Source organism: Equus quagga, chromosome 6, assembly GCF_021613505.1.
Source record: "Equus quagga isolate Etosha38 chromosome 6, UCLA_HA_Equagga_1.0, whole genome shotgun sequence".
Lineage (NCBI taxonomy): Eukaryota > Metazoa > Chordata > Mammalia > Perissodactyla > Equidae > Equus > Equus quagga.
Window position 1 is genome coordinate 14,723,787 of NC_060272.1, and position 16,119 is coordinate 14,739,905.

The window sequence follows — 16,119 nt, forward strand, 5'->3', positions numbered from 1 at the left end:
TTTTTTTTTTAACATTTTCAGGATTTTTTAATCACTTTTTAAAAAATAGTTTGACTCACAAGAAGTTGTAAAAATAATTAGTTCCTGTGTACCATTCACCTGCGTTCCCCCATGAAATCTTACACTGTAAAAACCAGGAAATTGATGTTGGCACGGTACTGTTAACTTGGGAGCAGACCTTAATTCAAATGTCCCCAGTTTTTGCATGTAGTTCTTTTTGGCGTATTCTGTGAAATTTTATCAAATGTGTAGATGTGAGTAAAATCACCGCAGTGGGGATGCAGAATTGTTCCGTCACCACAAAGACTCTCCCTGTCACCTCTGCTCATCACCCCTTCCCCCACCCTGCCCCCAGCAACCATGTATCTATTCTCCGTCACCCTAATTCTGTCACTTGGAGAGTTATCTGTAAATGGAACCACGTTCAGAAGTGTTAGGAAGTTTGGTGATGGGGAGGAAGTGGGGGGAGTGGCAGACAGTGGGATTAGGAAGGCGCTGTGGGGTTTGGATCCACGGTGAGTGTGTGTGACTTGAGTGCCGATGGTGCTTTGTCCCCTGGTGGTTTTATGCACTGAAGGAAAACCATGGGCTTTGAGGAAGCTGAGCTCTGCCAGCAGGTATAGGAAGGTCTTGAAGTGGTCAGCTGGAGGCATAGCTGCTGCGGGTGAGGGAGGGCCTGGGTGTGGAGTCAGGCAGGGGCGTGGCGGGAGAGACATTTTGGAAGAAGGACGGGCACAGTTTGGATTTGGGGGTAAGAGAGGAATCTGGGTGCAGGGTTTCCAGCTTTGGAAATGGTAGGTAGTAACACTGTTAACAACGGAGCGCATGGGGAGAGCCAGGCCAGGGAGCGTAGGGCAGATCTGGAAGGGTAAGGTGATGGGGAGAGCCAGGCAGGGGAGCGCCGGGCAGATCTGGAAGGATAAGGTGTTGGGGAGAGCCAGGCCGGGGAGCGTAGGGCAGATCTGGAAGGGTAAGGTGATGGGGAGAGCCAGGCAGGGGAGCGTTGGGCAGATCTGGAAGGGTAAGGTGATGGGGAGAGCCAGGCCGGGGAGCGCCGGGCAGATCTGGAAGGATAAGGTGTTGGGGAGAGCCGGCGCAGAGACCTGTTGGTAATAGGGCTACGCCAAGCCTGCAGATAGGTTCCCCCTGTGTGCCCATCGGCTGCCTTGGTGTGGCTGCTTGCGGGGGTGGGGGGGTGGGATGAGGGACTCTGAGGCAAGATCAGCTCCAGGTGGAGAGAGTTCTGCGACTCATTCGGGATGCTTGCCAAGTTCAGAAGCGCGGAAGGGGGCACATCTGCCACTCACTCCCCGTCGCTGGTCCAGACCCACCGAACTCCAGGCTCCTCTGTCTGTTCTCCGCGGCAGGGAGAGTGCTGTGAGAAGCAGCAGGTTTAGAACACATCAGGCTTAGACAGTCCTTTCTCTTTTCGTGGAAAAACAAAGAGAAAAGCTTGGCTTCCACCCAGAGTGGCGTAGTACGGTGTGACTTTGCAAGCGGAACATCTGAAGCTAACTCTGCAAGTTGATTAGTAATGCCAGATGCATTTTTCATTGCCAGAAAGGATCAAAGGAAAACAGTAATAGCTATTCAGGTTTAAAAATATGAAATACTTAAGTCATCATAGAACTATTTTAATGAATTCTCTCAAGGGATTATGAAATAACAGTGAATAATTGTGGAAGCCTGAGCTCCAGAAGGGCACAGCTTTGAAATTTCTCTAAGGCTTGGAGTGGGGAGCAGGACATGGCACACGTGGACTTTCTCTTCAAAGGAATCCTGAGGGTGTAGGTGGCCCGCCCTCACTGTGCCCTGTGGCAGTGTGACAGCTGCTTGTTCTGTGCACGTGTTTGTTCATGTCCCATAGCCGGGGCTTCTAGGGCATCCCAGGCTTTGGGGTAGCTGGTCGCCCTGAAACTTCCATATCATAATCAGTGAGAAACTTCTGTGGAACCCTTGATTCCAGACTCACCTGGGAGCGCTTTCCCTGTCTTGTTGGCTCTTCCCACGATCTCTGGGCCCAGTGATGCTTTTCCTGGGCTTGTTGGGGAAGGGTCACAGGAGCGTTTTCCCAGACTTGTGCCTGGGCCTTTCGATCTGGAGGAATGCATCTTCTACTTATTTTGGTCGGTTTTTAGGGATCCTGACCGTAATATGATTATTAAGTATAACAAATGTCCTGTTTTCCTAAATCTTGTAATTAAAAATAAACAAGACAAGGTGTGAGTATGTAGGAAAGCCCAGAATTTAGCTGACTAAGGTTAAAAGAGGCCTGGTGTCATGATGAAAGGCTGATGAAAAAGACGAGAATAAAGCCACCAGAGGTAGGGAGCTGTGTCATTCCCTCAAGTTTTCACTTAGCCCTGAGCCTCCCCAAATGGAGGTTAGGCTGTTTGTTGACATGAATGGTGAAAGTTTTGGGGGAACTGGAGAGTTGTGCTTAGTGTGTCTGAGTTGCCCTCTACTGCAGACATGCCCTAGGTCTGTCAGGGACCGAGACGAGGAGGGGCTGGAGCCCATCGCCTGGCTGCCTCTGTTAATGTAGAAAGACACTGTTCTTTCTGTTATTCTTTCTCTATCCCTGCACCCTTCTCTCAGAGGAGGAAACAAAGACTTAGAGCTGTTGAGTGGCTCATGGCGTCACACAGTAAGCACATAAATGGGATTCACTCCTCTTCCATCGTGAGAAGCCGGCCGCTTCTCCTTTGCCTTTAAATGATGCTCCAGCTCAGCTGCGTGAACGGGAAGCTGCACGGGCATCTCGTTGGCATTTTTGAGTGACGAGTCGGGGACCTGAGGAGTGGAATGTTTCCCTTCAGGCAGCACCCCATCCCGTCCATCCTGTCCCCCAGCCTCCTTGATCCAGGAGAGGGGGCATTGAGGGGAGCGTCCTGATCCTCCTCTGCTGCAGAGAAGTCTGAGCCACTGTGTGCTGACTCCTTCCTGAGGGCGGCAGGCCTTGCTGGCCTGGCATGATGACCAGTGCTGAGTTCAGCATGAACCTTCTGAAGTGAAAATTCTCCAGATGGTTGGCAGGATGGCACCTTTTCTAGTGAGGAGGGCTACTCTCCTCAGAGCACAGATTCTGGCAGCAGAATCTTGAAGTTCCTTTTTGGAATACCTCATGGTTGGCATTGATTTTCTTATGGCCGTGGGGCCACAGTGCATGGTAATGAGCTTGTGTGAGAACTGCTCAAGGGCAGGACCCTGCTTGTTTAGTGCCCTGCTGTCGCTGTCTTGGCAGATGTCTCCCTTCTTGCCAGGGACAGCTTTTAGTCCTGTTTACAACTGCTGACACAGCGGCAAAGAGTACGGAAGGACACACCACACTTGAGCAGATGTGAGACAGAGCAAGTGCCGCCAGCTCTACAGGTGCAGGCTGAGGAAAGGGCTCCAGGAAGAGTGAAAACAGCTGTTTTCCGACCAGGCCGAAGGAAAACCAGGCCGCATATTAAAATGAGATGCTCCTCTCCAGAGTATAGAACATCTCTGTACCGCTGCAGCCTCTCCCCAGGAGTGGACAGGTTTCTCCAGTGATCCCCGGTCTCTGTTGAATTGTGTTATCTGTGGTTGTATAGCAAGTCACCCCAGAACTTTGTGGCCTAAAACAACGATTTAGTGTTTCTCATGATTTCTTAGGTTGACTGGGGGTTTTTCTGTAGGTCATGCTCATGTGCCTGTGGTCAGCTGGAGAGCTGCTGGCCTGGGTCAGCTAGGACACTGGGCATCTCTCTCCATGTCTGCAGTTGGCCCAGGTGTGTGGCTAGTGCCTTGGTTCTCAAAGTGTGGTCCCCGGACCAGCAGCATCTGTATCACCTAGGCACTCTCTGACTCTTCGGCCCCACACCAGATTTACTGAATCAGAAAGTCCGGGGATGGGGCCAGGTTATCTGTAGTCTGACAAGACCTCCAGGTGATTCTGATACTTCTGAGACGTGAGAATTGCTGCTCCTCAGCATTAGGGCTCTTAGCACCTCTTCCTTACCCTTGCTACCCCATTCCTCCTCTCTCAGGTTCTCTGTTTTTCTGAATTAGGATATTCTTTGTAGTGTCTATCCTGGATTCTGTTTGTGTCGGTGTAAGGCTGGGGTTTTCTTACTGCTCAGGGGACGTTTACTGACCGTCAGTCATTGTGTGCAGGCACATGGGTGTAGAGGTAAGACATGGTCCCTGAACTTCCTCAGTTTATAGTCTGTGGGAGGTCGGCCAGTTCAGCAGGGGCAATGACAAATTCAGTTCATGTTCAGCTTGCGATGTCCAGGTAGAAAGAGATACCTAGCACGTAATTGATCCTGGGAGTTAAAACTCAAAAGGCAGGGCTGGAGCTAGCAATTTGAAAGTTACTGTATACACGATCATTTAAAACTGGTTTTCCTCAAAGGTGGCTATTCATCAGAATCAATTGAGATCTTCAAAAAATGTGGATTATGCACCCTCTCAAGCCCCGTGACTGTGAGAGTTTTTGGGAACCCTAAGTTCCCAGGTGATTCTGATCAGCCACGCTTGGGGAACATGCTCCTAAACCGTGAAACTGTGTCACAATCCTGGGGAGAAGGAGTAGGGAAGGAATAGGAGGCGCGTCTGGAACCTGGAGGGGACTGCTTCTGATTACGGCCGTCATGGGGAGCATCTGTGTGAGAGGACTTTCTGGAACCAGGGAGACTGGAAGAAGAGGAGAGTGGGGTTGTAGGGCTAGGGGACTGGAGAGTTAGGACGAGGAGCGCGCGGTTGAGGAGGATCAGGTGCAGGTCTGCATCTTGGTGGCCAGAGCTAGAGCCCGAGCCAGCCTGCAGCAGTGAGCAGTGAGGGGGCAGGCCTGGCTGCCTTTCCCGCAACTTCAGAGGAAGGAGAGTGAAGTGGCCAGGCACCCAGATGGTGAAGCACGGTGTGTTGTTTTTTTAACGGGAGAAAGCCGAGCTTATTGCCCAGGCCAGAGAGGCACAGAGAGGGCTGCATGGAAGAGGGTTATTGAGGAAGCCACGTGCTGGAGGAAAGAAGGATGGACTCAAAAGCCCAGCTGTTACGATTGGCCTTGAAGCCAAGGAGGGCCACCATCTCTCTCTCTCTCTCTCTCACGTCCCTTTTCCTGGTAACCCCAGGGTCTCGGCGCTTCTCCCAAAGCGCTGCCTGGAACCCCCTGCCTCACCATGGAAGGCAAGTTAGTGGTTGGTGCCTGGTGAGCCCCCAGAGCTCAGTTAGCTCACGAAGCTGCCAAAATTGCTGGAATTCTGCGTCTAAGACCCCCTTACGTCCGCGTGTCCCCGGTGCCTCCTCTCCCTGTGCCTGTTCCTCCTCCTTTCCTCTGGCTCCTTTTTCCATAACCTTCCAGTTCCTTTGAAGGAACACACCCCCCATACCATTTCCAGATGCCCCCCGGGCGTGACAGGTTGCTGCTTATCACTGTGTGCACACATCTCTCTGGCCGGGGAGCTGGTAGGACGGCTGTAGGAGTCCCCGCAGTTGAGCTTTGTGGAACTGTCCACTGTTGTGTGTATTTTCAGCTAACCAGGCTGGTGGGAAGAACTTTTAGAAGCTGTTTCAAGGGCGTGAGGTTTACATGACAAAAGAAAACATGTTGGTTATTGTTTCCTGGGATCTGGTTAAAATACTTAGGCCAAAGTAGTAGCTGTAAGTAAAGATGCATAGGACTGTATTTGTTGTACTTTAAAACGTGGCCTGTTATGAAACAATTAAGTTAGGGTGTAAGTTTTTTTGCTCTTGTATATATAGCTCCTTAACCTAAGTCTTGGTATTTACCAATCTGATTTTAGAAAATTTGGAAGGGAAGGTGGGGAAAAAAGTGGAATTTTTGCTTAGACAGGAGTGATTTTTCAATAAATCCATATATCATAACATATTCAAATAAGTTTTTTGATTTTTATTTACTTTAACTATACAAATGCTGGAGCCTTTCCCAGTTTTTATAATTTGGGTAATTGTTCTTGTCTGTACACTTGCTGTGTTTCATAGTCTAAAGCATGCATGTAGGTGAGACTTAGAAATCTTTAATCCTGAATGTGAGGGATCCCAGTCACAAACAGCCTGATCCTTAAGGGAGGAAAGCGGATCCGTCTTTGAGAGACTGTGTATAAATACAAGGGAGTAGCAGGCACAGTATGGTGAGTTACTGAAGTTTTCTTTCTTTTTCTTCTCTCCTACAGAATCTAAAAGCAGATCCAGAAGAGCTTTTTACAAAACTGGAGAAAATCGGAAAGGGCTCTTTTGGCGAGGTGTTCAAAGGCATTGACAATCGGACTCAGAAAGTGGTTGCCATAAAAATCATTGATCTGGAAGAAGCTGAAGACGAGATAGAGGACATTCAACAGGAAATCACAGTGCTGAGTCAGTGTGACAGTCCATACGTAACCAAATATTATGGATCCTATCTGAAGGTAAGGCTTAAAAATGAAAACAGGATTTTCTGTGATACAGTGCTTGTCTGAGCTGCGAGCAATGTATGTGAGGGACTTCAATAAATAGCATAGCAGATTTTCAAAGGAAGGAGAACTGTCTCGACCTTTGCAATCAAAAGAACCTGGCTTTGATAGTTTTATCATCTTAAATGTCACCTATGGAAATATATTTTTGGTAAAAGTGTTTGATGTTGAAATTCCCTTTAAAACAAGAAAGAGTATTTCTGAGTGGGACATTGTCATCAAAAACACATTTCTTATGAAGTTATTATAATGATAACCATTAATCACCAAATTTTAGCATGGTTCATGATAAAAACTCAGGCCAACCTAAGAATATTAGTCTTTTGATATTTTCAGTTATCAAATATGGTTTAATTTAATACTGTTTTTAAAAACTGCTGCTGAGAATTGATAATGTTGGTTAGTAAGCTAGTTTATCTTACATTTAACTTTTTTTTTTTTTTTTAAAGATTTTTATTATTTCCTTTTTCTCCCCAAAGCCCCCCGGTACATAGTTGTATATTCTTCGTTGTGGGTCCTTCTAGTTGTGGCATGTGGGACGCTGCCTCAGCGTGGTTTGATGAGCAGTGTCGTGTCCGCGCCCAGGATTCGAACCAACGAAACACTGGGCCGCCTGCAGCGGAGCGCGCGAACTTAACCGCTCGGCCACGGGGCCAGCCCCTCTTACATTTAACTTTTAAGAATTCTAGGAAAGTAAATAATTACTTAAATAAAATGGTAGTTATAATACAACACTACAGATTGTTCTTGATCTTCACTCAGTTCTTTAAGTGGGAGAGACGAGTGTTAAAAATGATTTTCCAGTCCTGCATGGGACATTTTAGATGTTGTAGGGTAACCCTGTTATACCACCAAGAAAATTGAAGACCAGCCCTTGTATTTCCAGTTCCTTGACATATGCCTGTTTTACTGAACTTAGAAATGTAGTGTCTTTCCACATGGGCTTTTGGAAGTTTTAAGAATTGGTGAAACAAATTCTGAAATAATTCTTGTGGAAACTAAAACTTCGTAGGTAGAAGGAACTGTTGCCTGAGGAGGGCAGCAATCAGCCTGGATAATGTCAGACTGGGCCTCCCCATCCTGGGTTCCTCCTCTGAATTCTCCCTGTTGCAGCTGGCAGCCTGCTCTGAGGTCGGAAGGGGCAGTGCAGGCTTTGATTTTGTGGACATGTGGTGGTATTAGGTTATAAGTGGAAGGATGGAAATTTTGAGAACCATTGATTCACTAAAATGAGTATTTAGAGGAAATCAAAATTGAATGGTAATCCTATTTTTTTTTCTAATTCCTAAAGGATGGCAGTATGTCATAGGTAAAATGTAGCATTTTGGAATGGAAAGAATAAGTTTTGGAGTCAGATGTTCTGGACTTGAATCTTACTTGTTTTGGTGTGTGGCCGTGAGCAAGTTTTTTCTTTTTCAACTTCCCTACTTCCTCATTTATAAAACAGAAAATTATGGTATACACCTCATTGTTGTAAAGATTAAATGGAATAAAGTGTGTGAAAGTACCTGGCATGTAGTAGCTACTTAATGAGTGTTAACTTTCTTCCTTAATTGATTGAATTTATTCATACGTCATCCCTGAAATTACCGTTCAATGAAGGATGTATCCGCTGAGGTCAAAGCAAGGAGGAGGAAGTATGCCAGCAATGACAGTGAACGTTGCTGTGGGGTGCATCCAGCTTGGGTCTTGAGAGGGCAAGAGGGAAGCTCTATGAGTTTTATCATTCTCATGATCCAAGAGAGAACACATGTGACTTCCATATGGGAACGCAGAGGTCTTGATGTTAAATTTCTATTGAGAAAAGACAAACAGCTGAAGAAACTCAACTTGAACTCTGACTACTGTATCACTTAATGTGCTTTGTGAAATGACTTCAACAATAGTTCGTTTTATAGTAGATTCAGAGTTGGGTTTCATGTGGTTTATTGACGTTGTGTTTTCATGAGTTATGGTGCCTTTGGCAAAGGAAGTGTGGAAGATCTTCACATTTTTGATGATTTATCCTAGCTAATATTTAACTATGGAAATTAAGGATCAGTGGTTCAAAAATATCTTCTTCAACCTCAGCTCCTCAGCAGAGCTTTTACTGCATGCTGGAATAGATTGCTTCACCGTGGGCAAATGTGGTGTTCCCTTGACTGTACGTTTCTGGAGATTCCGTCTGGTATTTCCTGCTCTTGCCCCAGTCACTAATTCTAGAACATACGTTCCGAGTCAACCTAACCTTGATCTAAAGTTGCCCAGTGAGTTTATTTAGTTAGCACAGTGTCAGCTGCCAGAATAAATCCGCTATATTTATAATGGCTCAAATATGGTAGAAGTTTATTTCTTGCTCACTGGTAGCCCTGATCTGGGGGCTCTTTTCCTCTAGTTATTTAGGAACCCAAGTTCCTTCTACCTTGTTGCTCCTCCTTCCATCTTCCACATCTGGCTCTGCTCGGCTGCCTTAAGCATCGTGGTGGCAAAAATGGTGGCTCCTGTGGGAAGTTTTCATGTGCCCGGGCCTAGACATAGAGAGCATTGTTTCTGGCCACATTCCCCTGGCCAGAACTCAGTCACACAACCACACCCAACTCAGGAGAGGCTGGGAAATGTCACCTGATAGTGTGCCTCGTGGGAGAGGAAATGGGCTTGGTGCTCAGCGGGCCGTTTCTCTCCAAAGCCACTCGCTCTGTGAAGAAAGTGGAATAATTCATGGAATGATTTTCTCCACTGAATGTCCTCAGGTAGGGTGAAAAGTTTGATGATTTTTTTTTTGAAGTGCTTTATATATTTTACTAGGCAGTGATCCTTTAGGAAATACAGCTGCCTCAGGAATGCCAGGTATAGTATCATCATCGTGAAAATTTGCCCTTAATTTCTTAACTTTTCTGTCCAATTGCTCTTGTTAGACAATGTTAACTAGCGTAAGTTGAGCAGGACAAGAATCCAGACCTGTGATTCTGTCTGCCTGTTCTTGTATAACAGTCTCATAAAATTCCTTGGCCCAGGGGGAAGACCCTCAGTGGAGAGCCATCTCGGTATGTTTACAAAGTTTGAATTAGTATAATCCTGACTGTCAAGTAAGATACAAATTAAATTGACATGTAAGATCAGTGGGTCTTTGACACAAAGTTGAAAATAAGTGTGCTTTGTGTGGTTTTTATTGCCCTTTCAAAAACTCCCCGTAGCATTCAGAGCTAATATTTTTAGTTCTTTGAGTGGTGATGGGAGAGAGGGCCGTGGGATTTCACCTTGTGTTAAGGGACTTTTACATGGCAAGATTGGGTAAAGGGGAAATGAGCAGATACTCCTTTCTTCATTGCTGGATTAGCCTTAGAAGGCTCATAATTATGTTTGGATTTCAATCGTCTAGTCCAGAAAAGGAGATTAAGAACAATAGGTAAGTGGTCTGAATATACTGAATGTTACTGAAGATCAGGAGAGTGGAGTTAGTTTTGATTGTGTAGCTGTGATCAAATCACAGAATGGCTGTGTAGCATGTTTTTTCCCCAAGTGTTAAAAACAAAAACAATGCCAGCAATTTAGGGAGGGGCGGGAATAATACAACAGTGAAAATGTATGTTTATGTTGATGAAGCTGAGCCCTGGAAAGGTCTTGAAGATGATCACATACCAGGGAACTTCATTCGTTGTAGTTTGTGTTTAATTTTGGGGAACTTAAACCAGCTAGAATATTTAATTAACTAGAAGCCTCCGTATCCCTCCTGTTATACCGCTGGGGTTTTCTACCACAAAAATAACATCTACAAGATCATAATGAAACCTTGTAGTGTGTTGTGTGTGCAGGTGGTTTGGGTCCGTGCAAGAGGAGAGAGAGAATTTTTTGGTTTTATTGTTTAGGCAGTGAGCACATAGTATCGTAACAGTGGACAGTATGCGGTTGCATAGGTTGCCTGGTTTCTTTTTATGAAACATTCACATGTGCTACTCATTCTCTTCAGCAGTACAAATCTCTAAGTTTTTTATTTTGTGGAGGTTGCCAGTCTATTAGAATCTCCACTGTGAGATTCACTTAGAGTTATAGCCAGGATTTTAGTCTCAGATCCTAGTACAGGTACTTAACTGTCTGGATCTTTCTCAGGCTCCTGACTTCCTCAAGGATAAAATGCAGATAATTATACCTATCTTATAGGATTATGATAAAGATTGAGAGGTAGGTAAACTGCCTGGCATGTAGGGGATTTTCAGTAAAGGGTTTTTTTTTTTTTTTTTTTTCCGGTGGGGGAGATTTGCACTGAGCTAATAACATCTGTGCTGGTCTTCCTCTGTTTTGCATGTGGGACGCCTCCACAGCATGGCTGATGAGTGGAGTAGGTCTGGGCCCAGGATCTGAACCTGAGAACCTGGGCCACTGAAGTGGAGCACATGGAACTTTAATCACTAGGCTATGGGGCCTGCCCCAGTAAATGCTAATTTAAAAATTATTATTTTTTTTAAAGGGGAATGTTATCTTGCTAAGTGACTTGCAATTCACAAGTCTTAAAAACAGATTATTAGCATACTAAAAATTAGGTTTGTCAGTTTCTTTGGTGATAAATTATTTAGTATTCTCAAACATCAAGCTGGTTTAATGAAAGCAAATCAGGTGCAAACCAAAAAAAAAAAAACAAAACCCCAAACAACAAAACTGTGTTTATCAAGCCTCCACTTGTCTTAGTCATTTTTGGTATAGTATCAACATTAAGAAAACATGTCCATGGTGTGAGTAGTTGTCTAATAGTGAATTCAGATCCTTGACTTACTAGTAGGTTTTTCTTCAGTTCTTGAAAAATGTTAAGGTAGTTTTACCCATCAGATTCACTAGAAAACTCGGGAAAGTCCCTTGATCAGTTTTAGAAAACGAAGTGCTCTCTGTAACTACAAATTATCCTGGTAAAGGGTTGATTGTGCTGTGTATATTACAGATACGGTACAGATATACTTTGGAGTAATTTTTTAGAGTTAGATTCTTTGGACTTCTGATTTGTGTTTTTTTCTTTCTTCCCCAAAAGGAAAAGAGGAGTCCCTGAAGAAATAGAAAACCCAATCATTTTACCCTTAGGGAAAGAAGTAATAAATATTTAATATAAATGGCCAGCATCTCTGTGAATGAGGCTGGTGTAGGTTACCATCCATCTACGGTCTGGGCTTAAGCTTCCTGTCCCAGCATAACTGTTAATAGCCGCCCCCTTGGCTTTCAGAAGCATCCTAGTTTGGACCATAGAGTAGCATCACCCTATTATGCTTTATCTCCAGAAAACAAAACAAAACAAAACTATGGTCTCTCCCTTGCCCATATTGTATTATAATTTCATGATCTTTTTATCTCAGAGAAGAAACATTAGTGTAGCTACCTGATAATGAACATATCCATTAGGACACACGTCTGATTTTTACCTTCACTCACTTTTTCCCTGACTGCCCATGGTGAATCCTGCTCGTGCATTGACCTCTGGTTTCAGACATAGTTAGAAATATAGGTGGATTGTTAGTTTTGGGAAGCATTTGGATTCAGATTTCCCATGCCTCAGGAATTCTCATGAAAGTGCATGGGTTCTTTCTCATTCGTGTCTTTCCTACTCCTAAAGACCGAGAGTTCACATTCTCATTGAGAAGGAGAAAATCAGATACATGTGGAGAGGTGATTTGCAGCTTAGTTGAACCAGAGTCAATGGGCCAAATTTAAAGGGCCAGAGAAGGTTGGGGCTCTTCTAAGTGGAGAAGTCCCTGTGTAGCCTGAGTGTTCCCGTCGTTATGACAGAGAAAGCATGTGACATGGGGGCCGAGCCATCTAAATGTGTACATGTACCCCTGCTGACTGCCCTGTCTGTACCCTCCCACGTTGAAGGTGCCTGTGGCCATGTCTGGAGACATTTTTAGTCATCATTACTGGGGGCGGTGCTACTGGCATCTAGTGGGTGGAGACCAGGGATGCTGCCGTATACCCTGCAGTGCCCAGGATGGCCTCCACGACGAAGGGTCACCCAGCACAGACGTCCAGAGTGCCGCTCCAGAGAACACTGCCCTGCGGAATGAACAGTGGTCCTTTGTCCCAGAATATAGGTATAATAACGGTATTTCTAGGGCTGGTGTTTGGGACTCTTGGATTATCCCAAAGGGTATTTTGGACAGAGCGTCTGAGAGACCCTGGTTATGCCTGTGTGATTTTTGTGGCCAGACCAAGTGTGAGCTTTGTGAGTGTCGTGTGTCCAAACTCAGGACATTGGTTTTACACTGCTTGGGACCTGTGCAGCCTTGTATGCCAGGCTCTGCAACCATGAAATCTCCAGCAGCATTTTGGGGATTTGATGGTACCCGAAAGATGCTTCTCTGCATTGCTTTTGTTCTGACTTAAGATAAGGCAAAGGCTGCATAATTCCTTGGCACATCACGGGCCAAAGAATTTGTTCACAGTGGATGTCGTTTACCTAAATATTGACTATGACCCTTTCTTGTCTAGTGTTCATTATAAACTTGGCTTTCTCTAATAAAGCAGTAGAAAAGCGGTGCTGGACTGGGTTCTAGGGATGCTGTTCATCAAAATGAGAGGTAGCATTCCTTCACCAAAGGGAGTCTTAATGGGAAGTGTGATTCTCCATAAATGCTGTGCTTTCACTACAAAGTTGATGTTCCCAAGACGTTATTTAATACCAGGAGTTGTGCTGTGTACCTAGAGGCCCTCATCCTGCTAACTGTTGGCACGTTTTCTAGCAAACTGATGGCGACCAAGGTCAGAAGTCATTAACCTTTCTTTTTTTTTTGCTGATGAAGATTCTCCTTGAACTAACATCCTCTGCCAACCTTCCCCTTTTTGTATGTGGGCTGCTGTCACAGCATGGCTACTGATAGACAAGTGCTGTAGGTCTGCGCCTGGGAACCAAACTGGGGCCGCTGAACTTAACCACTAGGCCACTGGGGCTGGCCCTAGTAATTATCTGTTTTCAATTTTGACCTTGGTGATCAGAGTAGTGTTAATGAGTGATGCAGCAAGTGAGGTGCTGAAACCTTGCTTTCTTTTTGTGTGTGTGTTTTAAGTTTGTTGTTTTTAAACATGTATGTTATTCTTGGTGCTAAAGCAGAGATCTTCCCACCATAGCCTCTCTGAGCTTTGGACTGTCTAGCCAATAAAATAGCCTATTCTGTTCTGTGAAATCGAGTGTTGGCATTTCCTCATTGTGTTTCTTTCCCCCTTTTCCGTTTATGGACCTCAGGTGAGGAGAGTTGAGCTTTTTTCATATTTTGCAGTTTGTAGCACCATCATCACTGATCTGTGTAAGACCCTTCTCTGTTTGGATCCATTTTATTATTTTGTCCATCATCCCCACTGCCCTTCTCTTTTGTACCATAAGTTTTGATATGTCTTAGGATATGTATGTGTCCTCAATAGACAAAACGTTGTTTTGTGTACCATGTGTGTTTATTGTTCCCTACCACATAATTATTTTTTAAATTTGCACACAGTAAAATTAACTTTTTTGGGTGTACAGTTTTTACAGTTGTATGCATTTTAGCACACGTGTAGATTCTTATAACCACCACTGCACAGGATGCAGAACAACCCCAGCATCCCAGAGAATTCCTCACCACCCCCTGGCAACCATTGATCTGTTTCCTATCCCTGTAGTTTTTTTTTTTCCAGAGTGTCGTATGAATTGTGTCACACCTTTTGTTACTGACTTCGTTCAGTTAGCATCGTTTCATCCGTCTTCATTTGTTCCTTTTTATCGTTGAGTGGTATACCATTGTATGGTTGTACCAGGTTGATCTATTGAAGGGCATTTGGGTTGTTTTCAGATTTTGGCAGTTATAAATAATGTTGCTATAAACATTCGTCTACAGTTTTTGTATCAACATGAGCTTTCATTTCTCTAGAATAAATACCTAGAAGTAGGATTACTGGGTCATATAGTAAGTGTACATTTCATTTTCCCCAGTGGCTGTGTCATTTTGCATTCCCACCAGCATTTGGTATTGTTAGTATTTACAATTCACCCATTTAAAATGCACTATTCATTTGTTTATAGTATATTCACAGAGTTGTACTGCCATCAGCATGCTGAACTTTAGAAGATTTTCTTCACCCAATAAGGAAACCCTGTACCCATTACTGGTCACTCCCCGTTTCTTCCCAACTTCCCCAGCCACAGGCAACCACCCATCTACTCTGTCTCTATAGATTTGTCTCTTCTGGACATTTCATATAAATGGAATCAAACAGTATATGGCCTTTTGTAACTGGCTTATTTCACTTAGCATCATGTTTTCAAAGTTCATGTTGTAGCATGCATTAGTACTTCATTCTTTTTTATTGCTGAATAATATTCCATTGTGTGGATATACCACATTTTATTATCCATTTGTCGGTGGAGGGACATTTGAGTTGTTTCCATGTTTTGGCTATCATGAATAATATTGCTGTGAACATTTGTGTACAAGTTTTTGTGTAGACGCATGTTTTCATTTCTCTTGGGTATATACCTAGGGTTAGAATTGTTAGGTCATGGGGTAACTCTGTGTTGACCTTTTGGGGAATTGTCAGACTGTTTCTAAAGCGCCTGCACCATTTTACATTCCCACCAGCAGTGAATGAGGGTTCCAGTTTCTTCACATCCTCATTAAATTTACTATTACCTGTCTTTTTCATTATAGCCACCCTAGTGGGTGTGAAGTGGTATCTCATTGTGGTTTTGGTTTGCATTTCTCTCATGGCTGCTGATGTTGGGCCTGGTTTGTCTGTTTTCTTGCCAACATCGATATAGAACTTTCCAACTTTTCTCAGTCTCATAGGTATAGTATGTTATTATGCTTATTTGCATTTCTACTATTAATGCTAAGTTTGAGCCTCCATTCGTATAGTCAGCCCTTAGGATTTCCTACTCTGTTGAATTGTTCTATCTTTTGTGAAGTTTTCCATTGAATTTCCTGTTTTTAGTGTTTGATATATATTTATTCTTTATCAGTTTTAGATATCACAAGTATTTCCTTTGACTCTATTGTACTTCTTTTAACTTTGAGGTATTCTTTGTTGAAAAAAAAATCCTTAATTTTAATGTAGTTAAATCCATCAATTTTTACCTTCTCATTTCTGTTTTTGGGATCCTGTTTAAGGAATCCACTAGCTTCCTAAGGTTAAAAATATATTTAAAATTTTTTTCTTCTCTTAGCTTTATAATTTTGCCTTTTACATTTAGATCTGTGTCTGGTAGGAAATAGGGATTTTAGTTTTCTCCATGCAGTGATAGGTTTCTAATTCTATTTTATAAATGATTTGTCCTTTCCCCACTCATGTATGATGTTGTACCACATACCAAAGTCTCACGTATCCAGGCCTGTTTCTGGATTTTCTGTGCTTCTCCTGGGCCAATATCATTCACACTCTCTGTGTTTATTATTACTGTGGCTTTGTTTTAAGTCATAATATCTGGCAGGGTAACCCTCTCCACCTCTGCCTACATACGTGCAAAAACTTTCGCTGTTTTTGAAAAGTGCATGAGGTCTTTGAAGACCTTTATTCTTTCACATAAATTTTAGAATGAGTTTGTGCATTGTCTGTTTAAAATCCCACTGAAATTTAAAAATTGAATTTTGAGGAGTACTGACAGCTTGGGCCGTCTCATCCTTGAACATGAATGCCTGTCTTTTTGTTTGGTTCATCTTTTGTGAGCTTTAATGAGGTTTAAAAATTTTCCTCCATAAAG

General features: G+C 43.7%; 1 protein-coding gene across 3 annotated transcripts in view; it reads left to right on the forward strand.

Moving 5' to 3' along the window:
- STK24 (serine/threonine kinase 24) overlaps positions 1-16,119 on the forward strand; it is a 113,540-nt gene that overhangs the window by 40,574 nt on the left and 56,847 nt on the right. For all 3 annotated transcript variants that reach the window (XM_046664145.1, XM_046664146.1, XM_046664147.1), the window contains exon 2: positions 6,162-6,392. In XM_046664145.1, coding sequence (XP_046520101.1) covers positions 6,162-6,392 — 231 coding nt within the window. The remainder of the gene's footprint in view (positions 1-6,161; positions 6,393-16,119) is intronic.